The sequence below is a fragment of the Oreochromis niloticus genome, unplaced genomic scaffold (assembly GCF_001858045.2).
Source record: "Oreochromis niloticus isolate F11D_XX unplaced genomic scaffold, O_niloticus_UMD_NMBU tig00000824_pilon, whole genome shotgun sequence".
Lineage (NCBI taxonomy): Eukaryota > Metazoa > Chordata > Actinopteri > Cichliformes > Cichlidae > Oreochromis > Oreochromis niloticus.
The window spans coordinates 8,240-18,421 of record NW_020327256.1 but is presented as its reverse complement, the minus strand read 5'-3'; the positions used below and the strand labels follow the sequence as shown (position 1 = coordinate 18,421).

The window sequence follows — 10,182 nt, the reverse complement described above, 5'->3', positions numbered from 1 at the left end:
CTGAAATAGGTGTAGGCTGCTGGGGGCACTGAGTGTTTCTTGCTCTCATCTACAGTGCGTCCTTTGTCCTGTCTTTCTCCCCTCACCGCCAACTGGTCATGCCAGATGGCTGCCCCTAGCTGAGCCAGGTTCTGCCAGATGTTTCTTTCTGTTAAAAGGGAGTTTTTCCTTCCCACTGTCACCATAGTGCTTGCTCATACATAAATAAAACGGAACTAAATTGAACTGACAAATCCTCGGCTACTTTTTGCTTTCTTGTGAGTATCTGTATTTCCACTTAAGTGCAGAATGTCTATACTTGTCGGCTCTGCATTTGATTTGACACCTAATTTAATTTTTACTGCGAACAGACAGGTGTACTAGGTGTTTGTCACAAAAACTGTGCATTTCTGTGTTTGAACATTTCAAATATTATTTTGAAATAATAGCAGTGTTTTAAATCTGCAAGATATGACAGCCTGCTCCCGAGAGAAATAAGATCCTTTTTATAGTATCTATGGCTAGATTTTATCTTTGTACATTTTTTTATTGAATTTCGGTTGCTTATGTATATACGACTACCTTCTGTCTTTTTTTCTATATTACTCTCGCTGTAAGAGCTGTGTAACACCCAAATTTCTCATTTGTGAGATAATAAAGGTTTATTCTATTAGTACAGTCATCATAAAAAAACTGGAGGGATAAAACAGTCCAGTGTCCCACTTGGAAAAGGGATAAAACACACAGTCCAAGGCCAGCAAAATGAAACACATGCAAATTGGAGGAGCAAAATATTTATTATCATGTACAGGCCTACTTTTTGTGCAGCTTGGATGTTCTCCCTTTAAAGGTCTCTGCAGCTTCACTGACTTCCTCTGACTCTCAAAGAAGTGCTTGTGCAATATATATACAATTTCTTTCGGGGTCAACCTTCAGGATCAATAAAATTTTCCATCCATCCATCCATCCATCCATCCATCCATCCATCTTCTTCCGCTTTATCCGGGGCCGGGTTGCGGGGACAGCAGCCTAAGCAGAGAAGCCCAGACCCCCCTCTCCCCAGCCACCTCCTCTAGCTTGTCCGGCGTGTCCTGGGTCTGCCCCGGGGCCTCCCCTGTGGTGGGACATGCCCGGAACACCTCACCCAGGAGGCGCCCAGGGGGCATCCTTGTCAGATGCCCGAACCACCTCAGCTGGCTCCTTTCAATGTGGAGGAGCAGCGGCTCTACTCTGAGCCCCTCCCAAATGGCTGAACTTCTCAAAGTCATACTAAAACATTTTTTGACAGATTTTTGAGCACTGTGTACCACATAAAATCAGTTCGAGGTCAGTAAGCACAACCACAATTTATAAGGTGCACCAGATTATAAGGCGCACTCTCGATTTTTGAGAAAATTAAAGGATTTTAAGTGTGCCTTATAGTGCGGAAAATACGTTATACAGAGGAAAAGAATATATTGCGATATATATCGTTACCGCACATGCTTCAGATTATACCGTGATACGGATTTTAGGCCATATTGCCCAGCCCTAAGCCTAATGATCCTTTTTCCTCTCTGTGTACTTAATAATGGTGAAGCTGCAGGAGTGGGTGGTTGCAGCAGCTAAGGAGTGCCTGTTTCCTGTGTCTGAGGACCGAAACAACAGTAAGAGCTGCTGAATATTTAATAATATGATTTATTTTTTCTGCAACTCAAGCTTTTTAATCATCCTGAAGTTATAACTTGGCTTTAGTCTGTGCCGCATCACAACTCAAGTGAGTTCTGAAGAACTCCTGGATCTTCTTCCACAGGTGGACCTCAGCTGCTGCGTGTGCCTTGGGTTCACCTCCCCATGAGCCTATAAAGGGAAAAAGTCCATGTGCACAAGAAGGGCAGAAGGGTTTATAAGGTGGCTGCAGCAAGTGTCCAGCCCCAGGGTAAGACACACTCTCAAAGTTCTCCTTTCCATGACGCTTCAGTCTCTCCACCATCTGGTCCATGTATCTCTTGCTGTCAAAGTTGTGGTCATCCTCTCCAGCTGCAAGGAGCAAATGAGTCTTTGCTTGTTCAATAGGGATCAGGCTGCCCTTGTTCTTCTCTGCCAGGGGGTCTTCAAAAATGTACTTTACAATATTGGTACCTGACTCACTTGTAATCAACTTACTGAAGTCGTACTGTAATGGTGAGAGAATCTGCTGTTTCTTGTAATAGAGAGGAATGCCCACATTGGCACTGCAGCCATTGATGCTTACTGCGGCCTTGATACCTGGCACAAAGGTAGCAAGGGAGAGTGCAATGTCTGCTCCCTTTGATTTTGCTATTATGCCAACTCCTTTACTGTCCACCTGTGAAATAATACAAAAATTAAGGGTGATTGTCAGGAGTAGCCTAAGCAGAGAAGCCCAGACCCCCACAATGAAATTTTATCTACCACTCTAAACCAAAAGCAACAATCTCCATGCGCGTCACTGCTCCTCATTAGCTAGGTAGTGTCCACATATTTAATTCAGCCTCTCAATCTTGTAGCTTTAGCTGTTGTATACAGGGTTTGGCTCATTAGTTGTTAGTATAGGTTTGCTCTTCATCTTAACAAAGTCTCATCTAAGTTGACAGGTTTACAAGCAGGTCAAGTGTCTCTATGCACTTGATTAGATTATTTTCTTTATTTTCTTCATCTCATATATCATTGTACTGAGTTTGAGCAAACCTTAAGCTTGAATCAGAGTACTTTTAACAATCATCCACCTCACATCATAACTGACTGAGGTGCCTCTTCTTATTAATAGTATGTCATTATTAATGTTATCATTGTATTTTTTTCCTTTTTATAACAGCAATAGTATATTACAATACACTACTTACTACTAATATACAATAGTTTATTTTAATATTTTATTATGTATCCATCACGAGTCTGTGTGAATCTGCAGCTTCACACCTTCCCAAGCTGGAGACATTTTCCTTGGCTGAACAATGACACAGCCGTAATATGCCTTATGCATCTCTCTTTTTTATTTGATATATTTTGTGTGAATTATCTGGTTTCATGCATTCTATTCATTCAGCTTGGTTGTCTTCCCAATTCTGTTTTATTGTTAATATCAATTTACAGGTTGTTATCCTTTCTATTATCAGTTTGAATACATTAGATAAGCTCTAATTTAATTTAACCTTTTGTTCATTCCACTTCATTCCTCTTTCTATGCTTTAAAATATTACAACTCTTGTGTACGCTTTGTTTTCTTTTTAGGATCCTTTTCAGTATTTATTTCTGCTTGGAGGGTTTCTTATAATTTAGTCAATGTGGAGGGGCTACATTTTCCCTCCCACGTGGGACATTTTGTTTTTTTTAGGATTTCTCCATCTACATGCACTAATTTGTCCGGCGCCTGGACATTTTTCTCTGTGGTTTTTCTCTAACCACTGCTCGTCAGCAGTGAGTTTTGAAGCTTCGTTACCCATTTTAATCCTTTACAACTACACAACTGCGGCACCTTCTCTGGCACAAGAATCGAGAGAGGTAGTTGACACGGCCTTCTACTTTCAAGCTATTCTTGAAAGCGGTGTCACCTTTACGTGATGAAACACGACCTTTTTCTCTTTTCACCAGTACTTGGGTGGCCAACAGTAAACAAATTAGTGGAATAGTTCAGCCTCCTTATTGTGCTGTAAAATCAACTTATTCCACCAACAAAAATAAAACAGCAACAATACCTTTTCAACGCGTTCTATGTCTTACAGATGAGGTTTATCTAAAAATGCTTCCAGCCCTTTTCGTGTAGCATGTACAGGAAGAGATAAAATAGAACTGTGCTGCATGCAGGATTCCTGTTGAACAGAGCGTACCTTCTCTATTTAAGCTGAATACTAAAAGAGCAAACACATCTAGATAATGAAATGTACTTTTAAGCGTAACATAATAAAAATCCTAAAATCCTAATAAAATCCCTTAACAGTGATAAAATTTGAAAAACACAAACAAACAAAAAAACACTTGTTGCTCAGGGCTGACTTCATTTGTTTCTGCGTGATTAATAAGATTATACATTTAATATAGATTAATATGGAGTGTAACCATTCATCATCCAAATTCAAACCAACCTAATTAAATGAAACAATAAAGTTCATAATTATTTTTGCTATCTACCTCTACTTTATCCTTTTAGATACCAATAAAGCTGATCTTTTGTAGTAACCAAATTTTTGTAGAAAAAAATCCCCAAATTGTTTATATTTTGATTTCAACCAACAACATTATAGCACTGACGCACAACCAGTTCACCATTTTTGGGTTCTGTGCTGAGCTGCCCAACTGGCTGCAGCTTTTAATTTGGAGAAAATAATTCACTTATCCAAATCTCTGAACAATATAAAAATCCAAAATTTTCTCAAAATCTGACGTATTCATTTTATTTCTTTCCTTTTTAAGCGCATTAGTATCCCTATTAGCAGAAGGTCATTAAATTGACTCACCTTAGGTTGCTGTTTTAAGAAATCTATTGCTTCTTTAAAGTGGTCGAGATGAAACCGTGGATAATGTTCAAAACTTTCAAATTTGCCTTCGACTAGACTTATAGCGAGGACCACAAAGCCTTTGTTGGCCAGTAGACTGGCTCTTGTCTCAGATTTAAAGGTCAATATATCCAAGACAGCAGGAAACAGACCACCTCCTGGAACATAGACACAAAATTTGCTGTCAGTAAAAAGTCATATTTCTAATTTCATCTTTAATTTCTAGATGTCCTTAAGCTCAAATTTCTTCTACAACTGCCACTTTATTATGTTAAAGTGAAAAAATAATTGAACAATAAAAAGGGAGTCAATATTAAAATCAGCGATAGCTGAATAAAAACTTGACACTCTTTGAACTTTAAACCAAACAAAACCCTAATAAATGTACACCAGTCCTATAAATATCTACGGTCAAAGACCCAGGACCATGACAATTACATTTGTTTCTGAACAATTACACTTGAAACATTCATTAGGCTGTAGGTAAATTAAAATAAAGACAGAATGCTTGGAACAACTTCAGTACCTGGAGGAGTGAACAGGACTCCACTAATGTTCCCCTCTTGGACAGGGACCCGACTGACACCATCCCCAATCAGAATCCTCTCATTTGTCTCTTCTGCCAGTATCCTGCCTTCCCCCTCATGCACAGAAAAATTCACCAACTGAGGCTTCAGAGATGTTGCCTTTTGAAACTTTTTGTGAGACTTTTGTGCCCTCATGGACCACAGGAGACCCATAGGTTCTACTCCAACGTATGTCCCACCAAGTGAGGGATCTCTGTTCAGGTCGACCTCCCCACTGCCATCAGCTCTGTAGGTAGCCGAGGAGCTGAACACCACTCCCTTATCGTCAGTTAATCTGGCTCTCATGGTGACCACCTGTCTGGACCTCAACCCTTCCACCTTCACCTTAATGGGTTCGTCAAACAGACACCTTGCTCTTGGCAGCAGCCTCAGTCTGACTTGGGAAGACATCTTTTCTGAAAGAAGAAAAACAGTGTATTCATGTGAAACGACTCTCTGTCAGACTACCTGTTGTAAGGAGACAGTAGATGGAAGATCAAGTTAGAAATCTAACTTCAGTAAGTCAGTTTTGAGAGGCATAAATCCAGTATGCATACAAAAGTGTGATAAACCCCAGAAATCTAACTTTCCTCCATACACCTTTTCAGAAAACTAACTGATTGATTGATTTAATTAACAACACGCCTTTCAAGAAGGTTTGTTTTAGAGGTTAGTTTAGCAGGTTCTTTGTAGCAATACAAATATAAAAAGTCAGTGAGAAGGAACAAAAAAACAAAAAGTGTCACATAGTTTAAACTGTAATTAACACTGACAGGAACTGAAAGCAAAATGACTGAAAGGACTCTAATAGTGATATCTATCGCTGTGCTGGGGATCTGGGTCTGTCTGAGAGATTTCCTTCCTCCTCTGTTTCTTTCTTCTGTTGCTTGATCCAGGAAAAAACAACATAAGATTAGTGGTGTTTTCACAGAGATGTCTACTTTCAGATAAATGGGAGCAGTGGTCTGAACTTAGAGGAACAAACTGAACTCATCTGTTTTGCTCACTGAAATAGAATATGAAGTGATCTTCATTCAGTATTCAGACATAAAATTCAGTATGAAAATATCTACAAGAATTACAAAATCCTTGAGATAAATTCGGTGTGTATTGGGTAATCTTGCAAGATAAAGTGGTCTTACTACACACTCATATAACGACAAAAGGATGACAAAAGGATCGGGAGAGAAGAGTCAATCCAAGGACATCAATGCACAGTCAAAATGAATTTAAAGTGATGTTAATAAAACTTACAAGAACAGAAGTGTTAACAGAAGCTGACTGAAAATAAGCGATAGAGAACTGTGGAGTCCTGGAAAAAGAGGCAAAAGTCCAGAAGATGATCCACAGAAATGCAAAAAATGAAAAAGTCAAAAATCAACAAAGGAAAGAGCTGTGTCAAAAACTGGAGCTAAAGAATTTTGAACCTCTATGGTGTTACAGTAAAGTGTTACCACTGTAGTCAAATATTATTAAAAAAAAAGACCACTGGAAATGCAGCTTCAAATTGCAGTAAATTAAAAATTAAAAGTTAAAGTAAAAAGAAAATGATAGAAAAATAGCCAGAAAGCTTCCTCGAGGGTTAAGTCATGAAACAAACTTGATCACAGTCAAAGTCCGAGACACATAACTGCCCTCAGTAGCTCTCTTATTTATTGAGAGGGATTTTTAGCGTCACCGGATCACTCTTACAGTTGAAGTGCTATTAATCAAATGGGGTTGATGGGATAAGGGGTGGGGTGGGTGAGGTGGCGGAGGGAAGCGTGGATCTGTATTACTACTTGCCACGCTTTGAAATTGAATGCCTGTAAGTAACCTTGTAAAGCATTTTGGGTCATCTATTTATATTTTTCCATGTCCAAAATTTTATATAAGAAGGACATAATAATAACCAAGTTAATAAGAAGTTCTAACCAAAATCAGCATCACTCAACAACAGCACCTGTTATTGATTAACTCACTAATAGGTGTGATTTGTGGGCAAAGGATAGCAGCAAGAGTGAAAGGTGAAGTTTACATACAGTGAAAGTGAAATAATGAAAACTAAAATGGCACCAACTTCAACGTGCACAGCAATGAAATAGAATTGGTAAAGAGCCTGCTGCCAGGCTCACTGATAAATAATGAGGCCAGATCAACCTTGGAAATTAAAAAAGAGAATGACAATGGGTAAGGCAATGATAAAATCATTAGATAAGCTCTTCACATCTAAGGACATGTCTCTATTAATACAAAGAAAGCTTACACACTGTGTGATTTTCTCTGTGTTCACCTGTAGTTGTGAAATTTGAACATTACAAAAACAGGAGAGTCAACAAATCCCTCTTTTTCAAATGTGGTGCTGGAGACAGATTTTATCAATACCAGTAAGACCAACAAAAAAAAAAAAACATGGATGAAATCAAGCCAGCAATGTGACTGGAAGGACAAATAAAGAAGCTATGACTCGCTTATTTCTCATATGTCATCAGAAAACAACTGTCATTAGAAAAGGATCTGATGATTGGAAGAACAAAAGGAACAATGCGCTGAGGAAGACTGGCAATGTGTTGCCTTGACACATTATATATATTTTATATTATAACAACAACAGGAAGAACTTTGGCCAGATTTATTCTGCTTACATTGATCAATCTTCCTTTAAAATGTTTATTTACTGCGTTGCTATGGTTTGGGAACTAACCAATGACTTTTACTGCCAAACAGACTAAATGGTACAAGACTTTTCAAATAAAATTAAATAATAATGCCCAACCACTAACAGTTTTGTCTGCACTTTTAAGTCTGAATATTTTTATTACAGTAGTTTTTTTTTTTTACCATATTATCAAGTAATTTCATTGGTATGACAAATCTAAGTGGCATATATTTAACATGACAAATCTGTAAAAATACACAAAATTTAATTCAAATTTAACTGTATTCACCGTTTTTTAATATACAGAAAATTTCAGTGATTAAAATACAAAATATGTATGTATTTTAAAATTATGATACATTTCTAGTATTTTCTTTTTATTTATTTATTTTTTAAAGACAATATTGAGGTTAGTAGTTACAGGCATTTTTTTTTTCTCTACCTCAAAGGAACTCTATAAGAATGCACCTGATGACCCCATACAGTGTGTACTTAAGTGGTCTAATGACAGAGCCAAACATTGTTTTGTTTATATATCATAAAAACCAGTGGAATAAGCTAACATTTAAATGGTGGAATTACTATTATTCGCTTTTTAATCTGACCCTATGGTCTTTAATGTTCTTATAGTAGGTGAAAAAGTTTCACACCAAGTTCCATTCAGAAATGTGGTACTTTAAGGGCATAATACTACTAACTAGTTCAGCATGATTCAGTATGACTCCGAGGGAGTTCCATTGAGTGAAACTACATCAGTGCATAAGTAATATTTTACACATGTTAGAAAAGGAGTATGCCAGGATTTGGCAGTGAGGCATGGAAGCACAGTCCTCATTAAAGCAGAATAGCACAGTACAGAGACAGTCCTAAGTGTAATGTTATGCTGATGACACCTGTACCCGCTATCCACTAAGCCTAGTTTGATATTCCCACCTTCTTCTCTCACTGACTGATTACACAAATTTAAATTGTGGTTGTCTGCTAATTTTCTTAAACACTGACAAAACAGATGGTCTTTTGGAAAGAACCAAACTGTTCTGGATAATGATAAATTTTCTCTGTGTATTGACAATTCTCAAATATCTTCTCCCAGGTTAAGAGCTTACAGTAGGTGTTGATTTTGTAGCTCCTTGAATTTTGAAACACATATCAAGATCTGCAGATTTTCACCTATATAATGTTAGATGGCTATGCCCATCCCTTATAGTTCACAGTAATTTTGCTTTCAGTCATTATACAAATGTTCTCTTTGCAAGGTTGGGGAAACCTGCAAGTCGGCTGAGACTGAAGAAGTCGCTTGGATGAGTGACAAAATGTTTCTCCCACTGAAAACGCTACGTCCAGATGAACAGAATCAACTTTTTTAGGGTTCACCGTATTGCTATTTGTGTACATGCTTCAGATACTACACTCCATGAATATAACTGCCTTTCAAGGCTGATTTTATGAGAATGCTGAAGGTGGGGCAAGGTGAGAAGGAAAACAGGTGGTTTAGGAGTAATTATGGCTGTATGAATGAAAGTCCACACACCACACCAGTCTCTGAGATTAAGAGTATAGCAAATTAACCATGTAGATGCAGTTAACTATGGAACTAGAGAGCATTGTCAGTCAACTCCAGATCCTACAAGCCTACTAAACAAGCCTACCTATTCAAGCTCCTTGAATCCTACCTAGGGTCGATGTCGCATTGTTATGCTGACCTTCACAGTATAGGAAAAAATCTTAAAAAATGTAAAGATTCATTCTAGACAAAAAAATCCTTTATAGACAGAAATGGTCAAGACGTGGAGATGAATGAACACTTGTTATTCAACTGCAAAAGTGATGGTTGCGTAGAGAGAGCATGCGGCTCAGAAGGAAGTTTTAAGGGCAAAGATACACTTTTTTTAAAAAGTAGAGTGAAGAAGAAACACTCAGGATTTTGTTTTTTGCGTTATTTTTGAAAGGAGCCTGAGCTAGCACATGAGGTTGGGAATACCCGTAAGTATTCTTCACACCATGTTCTGCTCAACAATGTAGAAAAATGGTGAGTGCAGCAAAGTCAACATCCTGTGCTTTCATGTCACACTGCCAAATTACAGCTCTGTCACGGATAGAGATTGTCCCTCAGTTCCTTTAAAGCCTAGGACCTCCACATTTCCACACCTCCCACCCTGATGTGGTTTGACCTCTGATGTGCCACAAAAGGTGAAAAGAGCCTGCAAGCAGGTTAAGGTCAATCCAGTATTCTTCATTCTTGTATTGGAGATTATGTATCGGAATTTCAGGAGCAGGACCATGCTTTCAAACACGCTCCTTCTGGTTGTCATCTATATAGGTTCCCCCAGTTCTGCAAGCTGTTCATTCTCGTTTACGTGCCCCCCCCCCCCCCCCCTCCCCCCTCCCTCCTTCCTTGTTCTCAATTCTTTAATTTCTTAATTTCTATTTAGTGCATGGGGATCTGCCAGGCCTGGGAGCCATCGGCAGTCCCCTTTGAGGCCTTCCCCAAGCCGCAGCTCAATTC

General features: G+C 38.5%; 1 protein-coding gene across 1 annotated transcript; it reads right to left on the bottom strand.

Annotated features, from left to right (window-relative positions):
• Positions 1–1,364: 1,364 nt before the first annotated feature.
• Positions 1,365–6,470, bottom strand: LOC100710645 (acyl-coenzyme A thioesterase 1-like). The gene is made up of 4 exons (XM_003460351.5): positions 6,293–6,470; positions 4,999–5,454; positions 4,434–4,630; positions 1,365–2,305 (listed from the first exon to the last, which is right to left on the bottom strand). The coding sequence occupies exons 2-4, from the start codon at positions 5,447–5,449 to the stop codon at positions 1,697–1,699; spliced, it is 1,257 nt and encodes a 418-aa protein (XP_003460399.3). The 5' UTR covers positions 5,450–5,454; positions 6,293–6,470; the 3' UTR covers positions 1,365–1,696.
• Between the last annotated feature and the right edge of the window lie 3,712 nt (positions 6,471–10,182).

Coding starts and splice junctions, on each gene's coding strand:
- LOC100710645 (XM_003460351.5), bottom strand. CDS start 5,449: ATGTCTTCCCAAGTCAGACTGAGGCTGCTGCCAAGAGCAAGGTGTCTG. Junction 4,631..4,998: donor AGTCCTGTTCACTCCTCCAG/GTACTGAAGTTG, acceptor TCTATGTTCCAG/GAGGTGGTCTGTTTCCTGCT. Junction 2,306..4,433: donor TCTTAAAACAGCAACCTAAG/GTGAGTCAATTT, acceptor ATTATTTCACAG/GTGGACAGTAAAGGAGTTGG.